At 45.8% G+C, this 18,388-nt stretch overlaps 1 protein-coding gene across 1 annotated transcript in view; it reads right to left on the minus strand.

Moving 5' to 3' along the window:
- JAM2 (junctional adhesion molecule 2) overlaps positions 1-14,616 on the minus strand; it is a 63,673-nt gene extending 49,057 nt beyond the window's left edge. The window contains exon 1 of the mRNA XM_077819828.1: positions 14,507-14,616. Within this exon, the coding sequence (XP_077675954.1) occupies positions 14,507-14,561 (55 nt within the window). The 5' untranslated portion in view covers positions 14,562-14,616. The remainder of the gene's footprint in view (positions 1-14,506) is intronic.
- Between the last annotated feature and the right edge of the window lie 3,772 nt (positions 14,617-18,388).

Genomic DNA, 18,388 nt, shown 5'->3' on the forward strand with positions numbered 1-18,388 from the left:
CCTTGGCCTCAAGTTCCTATCGTGCAACTTCCTCCACCCCAAAATGCTATCTCTATCCCATAATTTCCATGACTATTTTGAAAATCCCACAAACCTGCATGGGACTTCTTGTTTGTCATCTCTGACAGAAGCATGGAGTTTGTACAGCTCTGCCCTACTGTCATGTGCGTTTAAAACATGGGACGCACAGACCTCTGGTATTTGCAGAGCTGCAAGAAGAGCAGCAGGGAATAGGACAATCTCCTGGAGGTCAGATTGCTGTGGAACACAATTCAAGATTGTCGGTGGCATTCATGGAGCAGCTGCAAACAGTGGAGTGCTGCTTCTGGGTCTGAGAAACAAGCACTGACTGAGGGGGAATCACGTAACAATGCAGGTGTGGGATGACAAGCAGTGGCTGCAGAACTTTTGGATGCACAAGGCCACATTCCTGAATCTGTGTGCTGAGCTCACCCCAGCCATCCAGCGCAGGAACACCAGCATGAGAGCTGCATGGACAGTGGAGGCACGAGTGGTGATTGCACTGTGGAAACTTGCAACTCCAGGTTGCTACCAGGCAGTGGGAAGTCATCTTGCAGTTGGAAAATCCACTGTCAGGGCTGCTGTCATGCAAGTGTACAGGGCCATTAATTGCCTCCTGCTACACAGGACTGCGACTCTCGGTAATGTGCAGGACATAATGGATGGATCTGCAGCAAGGGGGGTTCCTGAACTGTGGTGAAGTGATAGACAGCAGACACATCCCTGTTTTGGCACCAAATGACCTCCGCACAGAGTACATCAACAGAAAGAGCTATTTTTCTGTGGCTACGCAAGGTCTGATGGACCACCCAGGATGCTTCACTGACATCAGTGTTCAGTGGTCGGGGAAGGTGCATGACGCTCACATCTGTTCAGAAAGCTACAACCAGGGACTTTTTTTCTTCAACTGGCAGATTACCATTGGCAATGTTGAAATGCCACTAGCGATCCTGGTTGCCCGGTCTATCCTTTGCTCCCCTGGCTCATGAAGCTGTACGCCAGTAACCACTTTGACAGCACCAAGGAAAGATCCAACTATCAGCTCAGCAGATGCAGAATGACAGTTGAATGTGCTCTTAGTAGACTGAAGGGAAGCTGGCATTGTTTACTGACAAGGTTGGATCTCAGTTAGAGACATATCCTAACAGTTATAGCTGTCTGCTGTGTCCTGCAACATATATTTGTGAAGCAAAGAAGGAAATGTTGCCACTGTGGTGGAAAGCGGAGATGGAGCAGCTGTCTGCTGAGTTTGGACAGCCAGACACAAGGACTATCAGAAGAGATCAATGCAGAGCTATACAGCTCAGGGAGGCTGTGAAAGAGCACTTTAACCGTGAGCCATAGTAATGCAGTGTGGTGTACTATGCTCTACCTGACCCTGATGTTTTGGGGACCTGTTAGGAATTGTGCGGTGCTTCATGCACATCTGTGAACAGAACACTGATGCTTGCTATATATTTATGACTATTACACTGTGTTTGTCACTGATCCGATCTGTTGTGTCACTGTGTACAAGTGAGACACATGTTGTGAACAAATAAAGATGAGTAACAAAAACTCTCTAAAAAATTATGTGCAAGTTAAAAGCAAAATACATGAGAACCTTAAAGAAGAGGAAGGAACATTCATGTCCATTTTAGCTTACATATATATCAGCAAAAAGAAAAGGAGTACTTGTGGCACCTTAGAGACTAACCAATTTATTTGAGCATGCTCAAATAAATTGGTTAGTCTCTAAGGTGCCACAAGTACTCCTTTTCTTTTTGCGAATACAGACTAACACGGCTGTTACTCTGAAACCTGTCAATATATATCAGCAGTGGCTCTCAAGGGTCCATGCATGTAAAGCTTTGATTGACCTTCATGTTCCTCGATATGGAATCGTAGGGGTAGGGATGCAGCCCCAGATGCCACATGGAACACTGTCGGGGGGTATAGGGAAGTGCTATACTGGAGTTCTCCATGGAATGCAAAGGAAGGTGAGCCTGGGATTGTTGAACTTGTAACATCTGTGTTAGCTGCTAGAAGAGCCCCATTATGTCCTAATGTACTCCCCTCTCTCATTCCTGGGCCTGTCTCCCATTTCCCTCTTCATACAGTCTGCAATATTCATCCTCGAGGCCCTCTGTTCATGGGCTGATGCAGCACTGGCTTGCAGGACCTCACTGAACAGGTCATCCCAAGTCCTCTTCTTTTTGCTCCTTATCTGGCTCAGGCATTCCATGGGTGTGGAGGGGGAGACCCTCAAGGCCACAATGGCAGCAGTTACAGATAAAACACACATTTTACATTGTCAATATAGTCCTACTGGAAAGCAAAAAACATAAGATTCAGAACGCCTGTCCCTTGCATCCCTAAAGTTTTAAACAAAACATGCTTATTGACACTTCTGCTTCAGCATGCTTGTGCACAATGCCATTCACACCACCGGCCATGGTGAGTATGGCCTGCCAGAGGTGAAGGAAATGACGAGAGAATTGCTCAGTTGCATGAAACCATGAGTACAGGACAATGGGGTTAAATACAGGCACCATTTTTCACAGGCAGTGGTGATTTTAGCTGATCTCTCACTCCTGAGAATAACAAAGGCAGAGAGCACAACTGCTGCTGGCATCCCAAAGCCACCTGGGCCCACATGCTGCTAGCCTGTAAATTCAACAGGTGACATTGAAGTATATCACCCACTGACATGGGAAAGTTTCCTACCCTAGAGGAAGGAAAAGGAGTCTAAACCTTTGGGAGAAGACTGCAGAGTACCACCATGAAAACATTTCCTCCAGAGCTCTCAGGCGGATTCAAGGGACATCCCTGTACACAGAAGCTGCTCCATATGGCCCCCCTGCCTAAAATCTATAGGAGAATGAAAAGTAGATAGCAACTCTTTCTCTTTGTTGTACTGCTACCTCTTCTACTACATATAATTAACTCAAAGTCACTAGCTGTATCCTGGTAAGTTGGGGATGCCATCACTGTAATGGGAGATACATTTACACATTTACCTGAGGTCTCTTCCCCTGCATTGGGCTCATCTGTGATCGATTGCCAGGACTGACTGGACTGCAGTGGAGTCTCAAACAGGTCCTGGCTTGTGGTACAGCTGGCTCCCCCAGTCACATGTCCCCCATCATCTTGCTGTTCATGCCAGGAGCCTGTGACTCAGGCTCCTTGGAGGTATCCATAGTGGTGGGTGGAGCGGTGGCGGTGTCTTCACCAAGATGGCATGCAGCTTTTTGTAAAAGTGGCAGGTCTGTAGCTCAGCACTGGATCAACTGTTGTCCTCCCTGGCCTTCTGATATGCCTGCCGCAGCTCCTTCACTTTCATTCAGCACTGCTGCTGATCTCTGCCATACCCCTTCTCCTGCATCCCCCATGCAATCCAATTGTAGATGTCCACATTTTTGTGCATGGTCTGTAGCTGTGCTTGCACAGTGTTTTTCCCCTCACAGGTCCAGGAGATCCAATACCTCGTCTACTCTAGTCTGGAGTGCACTTGGAACACGTAGCTGGAATGGTCAGCTGGGCAGTTGCACATAACGGTGAAGAGCTGCTAGGTGTGCCAAGATGGACAATCAGGAAAAGGGCATTTCAAAAATTTGCAGGGTTTTAAAAGGGCAGGGCTTCTGGTCTCCGTGACCCCTGGGCAGTGGAGTTCACAATTGTGACCACAGCAGTCAGTGTTGGCCTTTGTGGGACAGCTTCTGGAGGACTGTTAGGGTTGACACAGGCAACACAACATCTGCATTCATGCAGCACTGACCTCAATACATCGACCATGGCTCAACGCCACTCAGGAAGACGGTGTTACTATGTTGGCATAACAGAGAGCTTACATCAGTGGGAGACATATTTAAATGTATACACATACACAACTAGGTCAATGTCAGGTGACTTCCATTGACCTAACTTTGTAGTATAACTCAGGCGTGGGCTGCAAGAGTTTAAGAACCTTTATAACAATATAATTGTGCCCACACTAGGTCTTATAATGGTATAACTATTTTAGTAGAAACAAAAAGAAGTCACAGCCCTAACCAAAATAATTATCCTGGCACACAAAACCTCCCTGTGTTTAGATCAGGCTTAACTTCTCTCCACTAATAAATCTGGACAGGAGCCAGATTAATTTCATTCTAAATAAAATGTTATGTCCTGAAGCAAAAGGCATATTCTGCCATCGCTTCCATGGCCACAGAATTATAGACAGTATAGAGCAGGGGCGGACAAACTTTTTGGCCTGAGGGCTGCATCGGGTGTCAGAAATTGTCTGGAGGGCGAGTTACGGGAGGCTGTGCCTCCCCAAACAGCCAGGCATGGCCCAGCCCCCCCCCACCTGACCCCTCCCTGCTTCTCGCCCCCCCCCCCAGGACTCCCCCCATCCACTCCCGCCCCCCCACTCTCTGTCCCCTGACCGCCCCCGGGCCCCCCACCCCTAACTGCCCGCTGCCACCCATCCAACCCCTCCTCTCCTTCCTGACTGCCCCCCCAGGACCCCTGGCCCATGCAACCACCTCTTCTCCCTGACCGCCCCCAGACCCCCCGCCCCTAACTGCCCTCCACCGCCCCATTCCAAACCCCCCTCCTTCCTGAGTGCCGCCCCCAGGGACCTCTGCCCCATCCAACCACCCCTTCTCCCTGTCCCCTGACCGCCCCCGGAACTCCTGCCCCCATGCAACCCCCCGGTTCCTCACCCTCTGACCGTCCCGACCCCTGTCCACAGCCCTGGCTCCTGACCACCCCCTGAATTCCCCTGGCCTCTATCCAACCCTCTTCCCTCACTCTCTGCCCCCTTACTGCGCTGCCTGGAGCACCAGTGGCTAGCGGCGTGGCTGCACCAGGACAGGCAGCCGCGCAGCCCGGCTTGAGCCGGCCACGCACCGTGCAGTGCAGAGCACCGGGTCAGGCTGGGCTCTGCAGCTGCACTGCCCTAGGAGCTCGCAGCCCTGCTGCCCAGAGCATTGCGCCAGCAGTGCAGTGAGCTGAGGCTGCGAGGGAGGGGGAGTAGTGGGGGAGGGACCGGGGGCTAGCCTCCTGGGCCAGGAGCTCAGGGGCCAGGCAGAACAGTCCCGCAGGCCAGATGTGGCCCGCGGGCCATAGTTTGCCTACCGCTGGTATAGAGCCCGATTTATAAGTCTGATTTTCCTCACGCACATCTTTGCATCCTTTATAGGCACGGTTGGCAATTTCCTAGGAAAAACTAGTTTTGGACAGGGTGTTGATAAATACCTGTTTAAACCAGGAAACCACAAAGAATAAAATTAGGACTATAGTAATGAAAATTACTGAAAAACATTTAGCAATTTGATAATAGTTTTGCAGTTATGTTGTCTGTAATTTTAATTAAAGGAAATAAAATTAAACAAACCAAGCCTCAACCTAATGTTTATGCTATTGACTTGGCTACCCCAAACAGAAACTGAAATTTTTGAAGCTGGGAATTCTCCTTCTCTTTAGGAATGCAAATTTTATTTTTGTTTAGCAAATAAAGATGGCGAATTCCCAGATTCCCAAGTTGAAGTCTTTGTAGTACGCTCCCAAACTAACTATCCAGTCCAGTCCTCTGTCTCCTGATCTGGTGTGCAGCTGAACTCTGGGAGCACAGGGATCCAAGTCAAAATATTTCAGTATGAGGAAAGGGGCAAGACCACTTGACTCAATTAATGGATATTGAGAAAATTCATGAAAATGGCAAGAGAGAGAGTCTTAGATGCAGAAATTGAAAAGAAAAAGTGATTTGGAAGGCAGACCGTATGAGAAGACATTTTGCAAAGTACAGTTGAAAAAACAGACAAAACAATCACTGGTTTCAGCTAAATGTATGTGAGTACTGGCATCAGATTGAGGATGAAGGTACTGATATAATAATACTGCATTGCCAGGTACATCAAAGGAAAATCAGATCCAGGTCAGCCACGAACCAGGAGGAAGCATCATGGTTTTTCAACCACAAATGTTTGCAACAAAAAGAACTCCAGAATTGAAACAAAAAGCTAGGCTTGAAATTTGGAAAAAAAAAATATGGCTGTAATATTTCCTTGTCTGTTACTGAACATGCAAATTTTCAAGCAATGGATTAGCTACTGAGGGCCAGATTACAAAGCACCCAATCAAAAGCAAATAGCTGGTGAACTGTTAGATGCAGTCACTGATAGCTTGAGGGTAGAAGCATGCAACAAATTACATGGAAAAGCAGTTACATTAACACAAGATGGCTGTGCACGTTACTCCAAAGAACTGGGTGCAGTTAGAACAGGGGTTCTCAAACTGGGGTTCATGAGGTTATTACATGGGGGGTCGTGAGCTGTCAGCCTCCACCCTAAACCCTTCTTTGACTCCAGCATTTATAATGGTGTTAAATATATTTGTCAAGGTTCCTCCCCAACTCTGAACTCTAGGGTACAGATGTGGGGACCTGCATGAAAAACCTCCTAAGCTTATCTTTACCAGCTTAGGTCAAAAACTTCCCCAAGGTACAAAATATTCCCCCCGTTGTCCTTGGACTGGCCGCTACCACCACCAAACTAATACTGGTTACTGGGGAAGAGCTGTTTGGACACGTCCTTCCCCCCAAAATACTTCCCAAAACCTTGCACCCCACTTCCTGGACAAGGTTTGGTAAAAAGCCTCACCAATTTGCCTAGGTGACTACAGACCCAGACCCTTGGATCTTAAGAACAATGAACAATCCTCCCAACACTTGCACCCCCCCTTTCCTGGGAAATGTTGGATAAAAAGCCTCACCAATTTGCATAGGTGACCACAGACCCAAACCCTTGGATCTGGGAACAATGAAAAAGCATTCAGTTTCTTACAAGAAGACTTTTAATAAAAAATAGAAGTAAATAGAAATAAAGAAATCCCCCCTGTAAAATCAGGATGGTAGATATCTTACAGGGTAATTAGATTCAAAAACATAGAGAACCCCTCTAGGCAAAACCTTAAGTTACAAAAAAGATACACAGACAGAAATAGTTATCCTATTCAGCACAATTCTTTTCTCAGCCATTTAAAGAAATCATAATCTAACGCATACCTAGCTAGATTACTTACTAAAAGTTCTAAGACTCCATTCCTGGTCTATCCCCGGCCAAGAAGATTACAGACAGACACAGACCCTTTGTTTCTCTCCCTCCTCCCAGCTTTTGAAAGTATCTTGTCTCCTCATTGGTCATTTTGGTCAGGTGCCAGCGAGGTTACCTTTAGCTTCTTAACCCTTTACAGGTGAGAGGAGCTTTCCCCTGGCCAGGAGGGATTTCAAAGGGGTTTACCCTTCCCTTTATATTTATGACAATATTAAAAAGTGTTTTTAATGTATAAAGGCGGGGGAGTCGCACTCAGAGGCTTGCTATGTGAAAGGGGTCACCAGTACAAAAGTTAGAGAACCACGGAGTTAGAGAAAAATGACGTTTACGTATCAGCGGTTGACACTGGAAGCAATAAGACTGAAAAGTACTGTGTTTCAGTGTCAGGGGAAGTCAAGGCATTAGCAAATGACCCGTATAGTTGTGGTTATTAAGAGTTACCTGACAGACAATGGGGAAAAGATGCAAAGTGTGAGAAGTGAGTTGGAACAAGATATCAACAATTTGGTTACATATAGATGTGCATCACGTTGGCTAATTTCACTTGACAAGACCTTACACCAAGTCCTTTGATGAAACATGTAGATTTACAAAAGTATTTCCATATTCACCATGAGCCTGGAGCCTCATTAAAAGAATGCTAAGGATCTGTAAAACCGCAAATCCCTGGTGACACATGATGGACCAGTCAAACAACATGCCTGGAAATGTATGTTAAAAGTCAGCCACATTGTCTCAGGACTGTGAGCCATCATGATGTAGAACTTGAAGATAGAGTGGTCAATATAATTAATAATCAAGGGATTTACTGAGAAGCAAAGAACCTGATCAGTCAATTGAAACTGGTTGTTGCGGCACTTGACATACTCCAAAAGGGACACATCAATAGTTGATGTTGTATGTATTTCCTGATAAGTGGAGATCTTGCACCACACAAAGCAAAAGTATAAAAGAGTTCCTGAGGCAATTACTCCTGTACACATGTTGGCCAACTTCCCTTATCCAAAGTATGCAAGAAAGGAATGGTCAGCTGAAGAAGAAGAAACTGGAAGTCAGTGGTTGCTCAGCAAAAATCCTGACTTTCTGCCATATTTAATTGCATTTCTAGCAGAAGGAGCTCCATACTAGAGATCAATTTTTCATCCACTATTAAGGCAAATGCTTCTCCTGTAACATGGTAGAAAAATCTGATGTTCCAGTGCTGATATTCCATGTGACTTCATAGAACTGGGGGTGCAACTGCATCAGTGTTCAGCAAGCACAGAATGAATCAATTCAAAATGAGAAATGGGCGCAGTCTACCCACTAAATCAAAGTTGGTCTTATGATACAGAATGCTGCTTGGCCAAATGGACCTGGACTGACAGTCTGCAGCTCTGCATGCTTCTCATTGCTTAATGCTTCTAGCCCACAACTCTGCATTGTTGTTTTCATATAATCAAATGTTTTCAACTTTTGCTCATATAATATTGAAAACTGAAACTTGAGTCATGACATGTACAACTTCCTTGAGAAAATCTCAAACCAAAGGGTATTCCGACATTCAGTATTATAGTTACACATATTAGTATTATGCCCACAACAGTTTCAGTTTTTATTTGTACAATCCTAAATTAATCTTCAAGTCTACTGCCTTATGTAACCACAATTCGGACATGTAATTACAACTAAGTGCAATATGGTGTGCATTAAACAAACAGTTTTTAAAATAGAGAATGCCTTACACTGGGACAAACTAGTTTTTTCCCAGGTTGGTAAAAAAACCTATGCTTTTACCTGGTAAAACCACCCCTGGTTAATACTATGCCATTGCTGTTTATAATTCAAAGTTTTGCATGTGTGACCCTATGAGATATTTCTTGGCAAATTTTAGGTGAATGAGACAATTTGTTTGAGATATGGATATTGGAAAATAGGTATAAATCATCTTTCATGAATTCTTATGTTTTTGTGTCATATTTTATCTCCAAGATGTTTTGGCACAAAAACTCCATATTTGGCTTATTCAAAGATTCTTGAAAATGGTCCTTTGCACTAGGGCAGTGGTTCCCAAACTAGGGGCGCCACTTATTCAGGAAAAGCCCCTGGCAAGCCGGGCTGGTCTGTTTACCTGCCACGTCTGCAGGTTTGGCCGATCGCAGCTCCCAGTGGCCGCGGTTCACCACTCTTGGCCAATGGGAGCTGCAGGAAGCGGCATGGGCTGAGGGACGTGCTGGCAGCTGCTTCCCGCAGCCCCCATTGGCCTGGAGTGGCGAACCATGGCCACTGGGAGCTGCGATCGGCTGAACCTGCGGACGCGGCAGGTAAACAAACTTGTCCGGCTCGCCAGGGGCTTTCCCTAAACAAGCGGCGCCCCTAGTTTGGGAACTACTGCACTAGGGCTTTCCAAGAACTAGGAATATGTGTTTTGAACTTACTCAGAATTGAATTAGGTGGGTCAGAATAGTGCATTGTAACATTTGCCAAAGACACTATACTGCCTTTGTAAAGTCCTCATAGGGACATACAGGGCCTGATTTTCCTGTCAGTTTCACCAATGAAACTCCATTCACTTCAATACAGTTAATCCTGATTTACACCAACCTGAGCAAAAAATATCAGACTGATCGGACTTTGGAAACTTCATAAAAGGTCTGATGCACTTTTAGATTCATTGGTACCAAGGCTTAAATTCTAATACAGTATTTCCCATAGCCCCTCACCACCATTCAGGGCTCTGGGCTTCAGCCCCATGGGGCACACGAAGGCTCAGGGCTTTACACCCACAGGTTTAAAAAATTTACCGGAGCTCTGCTTCAGACAGCTCCGGCTGAATTTAAAGCCCCGATTGTGATCTTTCCACAATCACTACCACTACACATCTAGATTAATGCACTTATTCCCCTGGATCTTATAACTATCCCATGAACGCAGCTCATTCTCATTCAAGGATTCTTTCAGGCCTTTTAAATTTTGAATGGGTAGCTCATAGCTTAGGAAGCTCACATGGTCTCCATTAGAGTACATGATGTAAATTGTCACCCACAGCTGCATCAGCAGACCTCTACCCATCCCACCCCCTCAAAAAAAAAAAAAAAAAAAAAAAGAGGAAATCTGAAGACAAAAAAGTGCACTAACTTGGAACAACAACTGAAATGTGAATCACTAAATAAAGAGACAAATAGCTTTCTATCTCCAAACACTGGAAAGGCAAGAAATCAAATAAGGAATTAAACAAAAAGTCCCCACTCCCATATAGGTGAAACAAACCAAATTAACTAGTCTTTTCTCAATGCCTGGTAGCTATAAGGGAGAGAAGAAAAAGAAGAGCCAGTAATAGGCACTTTCCCTCCGATGCTGCCTACAGCCCTCCCTCCTTATCCCCGGCTGGCTACCCTCTCCTCAGCAGCAAATCTCTTACCCTGTCAAGGAGGTTCTGCTGTGGGGAGTAGTGGGAGGAGGGTGGGGGAAAAGAGGAAGATGGTACTGTAGAGGCAGTGACCTCCTTCTCCTCCACTCTCATATAGGAGATGGCCAACCCATGCAGTGGGAACCTTCACTCAGGCTACTGAAGGCTAGATCAGGGGTAAGCAAACTATGGCCTGCGGGCCACATCCAGACCATCAGACCTTTTAATCTGGCCCTTGAGCTCCCGTCGGGAGCCATGGCTCAGCATGGCTCCCGGAAGCAGCGGCATGTCCCCCCTCTGGCTCCTACGTGTAGGGGCAGCCAGCCACAGGGCTCCGCACGCTGCCCCCAAACCAAGTGCCAGTTCTGTCGCTCCCAATGGCTGGGAATTGCAGCCAATGGGAGCGGCAGGGGCAGCGCCTACGGACAGGGCAGCGCACAAAGCCACGTGGCTGGCACCAAGCCTCCATGTAGGAGCCAGAGTGGGACATGCCACTGCTTCCAGGAGCTTCTTGAGGTAAGCACCACTCACAGCCTTCCCCCCGCCCTCCTCCCCCATCCCACCTCCCTGCCCTAGCCCTGATCCCCCTCCTGCCCTCCAAAACTCTCATTCCCAGCCCAGGGCACCCTCTTGCACCCCAAACCTCTTATCCCCAGCCCCACCCCAGAGCCTGCACCCGGTGCCCTCACCTCTCCCCTGCACCAGCTCAGAGCCCCCACCCCGCACCCCAACCCCCTGCCCCAGCACAGAGCCCCCTCCCACACCCTGAACCCCCCATTTCTGGCCCCACCCTGGAATGCACACCCCCAGCCCAGAGCCTGTACCCCCTCCTACACCCCAACTCCAACACCCCAGAGCCCCTTCCCATACTCCAAATCCCTCTGCTCCACCCCCAGCCTGCAGCTTCCTCCGGTACCCCAAACAAAGCCCTCATCCCTGGCCCCACCCCAGAGCCCACACCCCCATCTGGAGCCCTCACCCCAGCCCCCAACTTTGTGAGCATTCATGGCCTGTCATACAATTTCCATACCAAGATGTGGCCCTCAGGCCAAAAAGTTTGCCCACCCCGGGCTAGATTATCTCACTTTAGGTGTCCATTGTGAATTAGTGAGATACTGCTACATATACATTTCAGTTCAAAATGTTATTTCCACACACAACCTCAGAAACAGATGTCAGATCTAATCACTAAAATGAGAAGAGGTTGGAGACATCAAAACAAATTAAATGTATGATATAAAACTATAGGGTATTCAGTAAAATATATTCTATGTATGATACATTCTTATCAGATGTTTGGCATAATTTGCTGCATATTTACGCACTGTTAATCGGAAGATTTCTTTTCCACTGTTACAACTTCTCATGTTTATATTCAGTGTGCACTCTGGGCAGGGCAATTTTTTTCCTGATTTACTTCCCTTTTCTGTTTTGCTTTAAAAAAGAGTTACCGTTTGAACCATGCTGTCAATAGAATGGTGTCAAGTTTCTGAAACTGCAAGGGAAAGTTTGGGGTTTCTCTGTTTTACATAATACATTAAAACTTTCTGCAGACATAGAAAAATTTCAGCTCTGATACCGCTTCTTTATTTTGTAAAAATCACCCTGAAAACTGCCTTATTGAGGCAGATGAACAACTTGCTTTGAAACAAGCCTACTTAATAGGTTACATACAGTAGTTTCAATATGTTCTCTGTTTTTATCAGTACATGTTCCCCCCATTTGTACTGAAGCTGTTTGTTTTTATTTCTATGGTGGATACATATTTTGGCTTTTGCTCCTGGGCGCAAAGAAAACAATAATAGTTTTGTTCACTTGAGGCCTGATCCAAAGCTCTACTGAAGTCAATAGCACTCCACAAGAGTTCAGAGGTCCACCCACGAATTGCTATTTGAAGGAACATGAGGTAAAGAACTGCAGAATCTGACACAGTATTGGAAAAGATTATATTTGTATTGCATTATTGACCACAGTAAGACACTTACTGCGTCCCCATAACAGGGTCCTGACATCAGCCAGAGACACGTGCACAAACAAGTCGACTTACATCAACCTAACTTTGTAATATAGACCAGGCCTAAGCTACCACATTGATAGGTGCGGTACGAGACCTAAACATGCAGGCAAACAGGTTGGTTTTACAGGCAAGGGTTTGGTATTATTTATTATTATTATTGCATTAGTGCCTAGAAGCCCCAGTCGTGTACCAGAACCACATTGTTCTAGGTGCTGTACAAACACAGAAAAGGCAGTCCTTGCCTCGAAGAGCTTTTGTTTGTTCTTGACAAATCCATGTAAATAACAAGCACCCAAGTTAACTTCCGTCTTTGACAGGATTACTAGCAAGTGGAGGGGGAAGCTGTAGATGTGATATAGTTTGACTTTAGTAAGGTTTTTGACATAGTCCCACATCACATTGTCATAAGCAAACTAGGGAAATGTGATCTAAAATAAATTATTAAAAGATGGATGCACAATTGGATGAAAGGTTGTACTCTAAGAGTAGCTAGGAATGGTTCGCTATCAAACTGGGAAGACATATCTAGTGAGGTCTCACAGGAGTCTGTCTGCGGTTCAGTACTACTCAATATTTTCATTAATGACTTAGAGTATGCTTATAAATTTTGCAGATGGTACCACGCTGGGAAGGGTTGCAAGCACTTTGGAGAACAGAATTAGAATTAAAAACAACCATGACAAACTGGAGAACTGGTCTGAAAGTCAATAAAGACAAGTACAAAGTACTACACTTCAGAAAGAAAGAAAAATTAAATGCACAACTACAAAATAGGAATAACTGGCTAAGCAACAGTCGTTCTGAAAAGAATCCAGGAATTATATTTGTGGCTCTACAAATAGAATGAGTCAAGGATGTGATACAGTTGCAAAGAAGGCTAATATCTTTCTGAGGTGTACATAAGACATGGGAGATAAGTGTGTCACTCTACTCAGCAGTGGTGAGACCTCAGCTGGAGTACTGTGTTCAATTCTGAGCATCAAACTTTAAGGAAAATGTGGACAAATTGGAAAAATTTGAGAGGAACAAAAAATGATGAAAGGTTTAGAATACCTGATGTATGAGGAAAGATTAAAATAATGTGGTATGTTTAGTCATGAGAAAAGAAGACATGGGCAGGGCCTGACAACAGTCTTCAAATATGTTAAGGGCCATTATAAAGAGGACAGTGATCAGTTGTTTTCCATATTCACTAAAGGTAATACAAATAGTAAACTGTTTAATCTGCAACACCGGAGATTTAGGTTAGATATTAGGAAAAACCTTTTTTTAAAAACAGTAAAGGGAGTTAAACTCTGGAATGGGCTTCCACAGGTGGTTGTGGAAGCCCTATCATTAGAGGGGGTTTTTAAGAACAGACTGGACAAACACTTGGCAGAGATGGTCTAGGTGTACCGTGGCCTGCCTCAATGCAGGGGGCTGGCCAGAAGTCCAGGTACCTTCCAGCCCTGCATAGCCTTCCTCCGGGCCAAGGCGATGCACCTCTCCATTCAGCAACGGGTCCCCCTCACTGCAAACTCGTCTTCACCGAGCTCCTAGGGGAAGCTTAAAGCAACAGGTTGGAAGGAAAGGAGCCCAGCCACCTTCTGGAGGAGTCAGCAGCTCCTCGCCCCCCAAACTGGTCCGACCAACAGCATTACGGACTAGCGCAGAAGATATCCCGCCACCCCAAGCGATAAGCCCCGCTCCATCCTTTCCAATTCCCGCATCCCTTTGCTTTGGACGCAGCCCGCTCCGGGGCCCGCTCCAGCCTGCAGAGGGAGCGGGCCGTCCCTGCTTCCCCCCTTGCAGGGAGGCAGGGCCACGACTCCCAGCACAGCAGGGGGATCAAACCCCGCCCGCGGCTGGCTCCCCGGAGACACAGCGGCTCCGGCCCCGGGGCTGCGCCGGGCGAGCGAGCCCCGGCAGCCGGCCGAACAAAGGGAGCAGCGGGGCTGGGGCTGCGCCCTGCCCTCCAGCAGGGCCCGGCCGCGGCGGAGAGGGGAGCGACGCGCCACTTACAGCACAGAGCCCCCAGGGTGCCGAGGAGAAGCGGCAGGAGGCTGCGGCTCGCCATCTTCCAGCACCAGCTGCTTCCCGCGAGGCGGCTGGAGCAGCTCCCTGGGCGCCTCGGCGAGCGGGACTCCCGCGGCGCCCTGCAGGCGGGGGCGGGGGCTCTCCGGCTCCCTCCAGCGGGGGCTTCTCGGGGAGTTGCGGGGAGGCGTCTCTCCAGCCGCCCAGGCTGGGTGTGAAGGAAGGTTTCTGCCGGATCCTAGCACTGCCCGTCACGCTGCAGGGAAGACGGTCCCAAGAGCGGAAAGGACTGGGGCCGCTTCTACATGTTGGTCAGTGCTGTCCTTATCCAGCACAGGTTCCCCGCTGCCAAGGCAGGAGAGGTGAGACACAGCCGCACAGAGCCGGTGGTGGGGAAGGGTGGAGCAACCGTGAAACGAACGGAGAATTCCAGCTGTAACGGGAATCCTATCTACTCTGGCTGCAATAGCCAAACCAAGCCACCTTCCAGCCCCTGTTTTCTTCTGTGCAGCTCTGAACATGCATGTTAATCTTGATGAAATCCTGATCGTCTTTTTGGCCATGCACACTTGGCAAGCACAGTGGAAACGTAACTTTTCTTTTACACTAACACTGTGAAATCATCCCAGTTTCCTACGCAGCTGCCCCACGCCCTGGAACAATAGCTTGCACTGAGCGTAGTTTGAACAGAAAAATAAAACATCTCTGATTCTATGCGAGGGTAGTTTTCAAGTATTATTTATTATTATTATTATTGTATTATTTATTTATTGTATTTGTTTATGTTCCAGTAGCACTCTCACAGTGCTGGGATCAGAAGAGCCAGGATCCTTACTCCAGAGATTATATAGAGACTGATTTTTGTGATAATTGAAGTCACTGGCAAACCTACCGTTGTCCTCAATGGTACAAGACTGGATTTATACAACAGACAAATAGTTATTACATTTAACGTAGTGAGCCTGATTTTCCGCCACTCTTTTGCACCATGTGAAGTCAATCTGTGTATAAAGTTGTACTTTCCACCTAAAAGCGGCAGGTGCAACAGGACTCTTTGCTGCTTTTACAGATCCAGACTAATATGGCTGCCCCTCTGATTTTCCACCTACTTTACACTAATTTGCAAAGAGTGTAAATGACTCCACAAGGGGGAGATCTAAGCTGTTTTTACATTTTAAAGATATTCCTAGGTAAAACACATAACTATTAAATCACTACAAATGTAAAGTGTCTTTACAAATAGTTATGAATCAGTTCCACACTTGCAATCACTCGACCTGCCAGTGATTCCTAAGATCAGGGGAGATAGTTCAGTGGTTTGAGCCTCGGTCTGCTAAATCCAGGCTTGTGAGCTCAATCTTTGAGGGGGCCATTTAGGGATCTGGGGCAAAAATTGGGGATTGGTCCTGCTTTGAGCAGGGGGTTGGACTAGATGATCTCCTAAGGTCCCTTCCAGCCCTGATATTCTAAGATGCTCTTCTCATGTTTAGAGGAATCAAGCAAACGCAAAACTAATTTGTTAAAACAATTGTAAATCCATCTTAAACATACAGCAGTTTTGTTTGTATTCCCAGCAACACCTGTTACTTTTTATATTTCAGTATATATTTTTAAGTATGTTGAGCACTTCAGGCAGAAAGTATGTAGAGAAAGTGAAAAGCAAATGGGAAGGATTCAGAAAGGATTCTAAATAGAAGTATGCGTCCTGTCAAAAGTCTTGGATTATATTTTTCATATTCTGTTCTGGCTTCATTTCATTTTTGTGTGTGTGATAATTTTTTTAAACTGACAGAAATTGTAGAATAAATTTCATAACCCTGATTGAAAATGGGAAGAATAAATCCCAGGGAAGTAAAGTTCATTATTCTCAAATTAACTCCTGTCAGCAGTTTCACAGAATTATCACTTTTCTCCAAAAGTGCTTACTTCTTCATATATATGCATTACTGCAGAGAACTGAGTCACGAGAGAAAAACATTTATATTCCTAGTTTTAGGAATCTCATGTGAAGCTATCATTCCCCTTGGTAAGTAATAGCTGGTGAACTAGCAAGGGATGTCAAGCGTGTATGTATTAAACAAACATTGAATAATCCATGAAAAACACTTTTAATGTATTTTTCTTCATGGTAGCTGAACATCGTCATCACGGCATTGATTTTCTAAATGTCTATCCATTTTTGTAACAGTAAACTCTAGGACATTTGAGGCTGAGCTTTCTCACAAGCCTTACTTCAGCAATTTGTTTGGTTTCCAGGATAGTGACTTCATAACCTTCCATTTTAATTTGTTTGCTTCTGATTTTTAATCACACTATTAAAAATCCAGACACAGCAGCACTTGCAGTAGCTGCCTCGACTTTTTGTGCATTGACTCTTTTCTTCCTTCCACCACCAATAAAATCCCATCAAACATTTGGAAGCTTTCACTTTTGCTCAGCAAAACTCCATTCTTTTTGTTTTTACAACAGATCTTGAACAAGTTCAAGGAGATGCTTCTGCACCAAACTGTGACAATAATAAACTTTGATTTATTTGGCTTGCATTAGAACATGATCATCATTTACAAGTATTCTAAGGATTAACACACCCAGGATGGAAAGGAATTATTTAGGGTGGTATAAAGGGATGTAATGGAATGAAATTTGAGAGGAAAAATTTACAATGAATTTCAGAAAGCTTGCACAACACTTGCAGAAGCATGTAGGGTATGTATAGCTGCACAGTGCAGTGAAAAGCAGGCTATCCATGCTGTGGTGTGTAGCAGTGGGGAGCTGCTGGAGCCTTTCCCCACTGCCTCCCTCCCACTAGACCTTTCCCCAGTGCCCAATCTTTCACTATGGCAGGGGCAGGCTCCAGAAGCAGGGAGGCAGCTGTGGGACACTACACTGCTAAAAGTAGCAGGATCGACAGGGGAGGCACTACTTGGGCACATAGAGAGCAGTGTAGGGTATATAGCCGGTTACATACCCACAGCGTTCAGCTGTCTCTTTACTCCCCTAAGCAGTACCTCGCCACCTACCCTGCTATTTATACTCATGCTAAGGAAGGCATGTAGTGTATATACCCTACATACAGCCAGAAGGAATGTGCAATGTAGACATACCTTAAGATAAGAAAGTCTCCTCACTGGCACCTGACCAAAATGACCAATGAGGAGACAAGATACTTTCAAAGCTGGAGGCAGGGGGGAAATGGACAAAGGGTTCCCTCTGTCTGTGTGATGCTTTTGCTGGGACCAGAGCAGGAATGTAGGTCAGAACTCCTGTAAAAAGTCAGTAAGCAATCTAGTTATATATGCATTAGATTCTGTTTTGTTTAAATGGCTGATAAAATAAGTTGTGCTGAATGGAATGTATATTCCTGGTTTTGTGTCTTTTTGTAACTTAAGGTTTTGCCTAGAGGGATTCTCTATATTCTGAATCTGATTACCCTGTAAGGTATTTACCATCCTGATTTTACAGAGGTGATTCTTTTACTGTTTCTTTAATTAAAATTCTTCTTTTAAGAACCTGATTGCTTTTCGTTGTTCTTAAGATCCAAGGGTTTGGGTCTGTGTTCACCTATGCAAATTGGTGAGGATTTTTATCAAGCCTTCCCCAGGAAAGGGGGTGTAGTGCTTGGGGGGATATTTTTGGGGGGGAGAGACGTTTCCAAGTGGGCACTTCCCCTGTTCTTTGTGTAACACTTTGGTGGTGGCAGCATTTAACCTAAGCTGGTAAAAATAAGTTTAGGCGGTCTTTCATGCAGGTCCCCACATCTGTACCCTAGAGTTCAGAGTAGGGAAGGAACCTTGACAGGGATTAAGCCCCATCAAGGGACAAAGTGGCAATTTGGATGATGCAGTGATTGGAGAAGGGAATTAGGGAGTT

The sequence above is a fragment of the Eretmochelys imbricata genome, chromosome 1 (assembly GCF_965152235.1).
Source record: "Eretmochelys imbricata isolate rEreImb1 chromosome 1, rEreImb1.hap1, whole genome shotgun sequence".
Classification (NCBI taxonomy): Eukaryota; Metazoa; Chordata; order Testudines; family Cheloniidae; genus Eretmochelys; species Eretmochelys imbricata.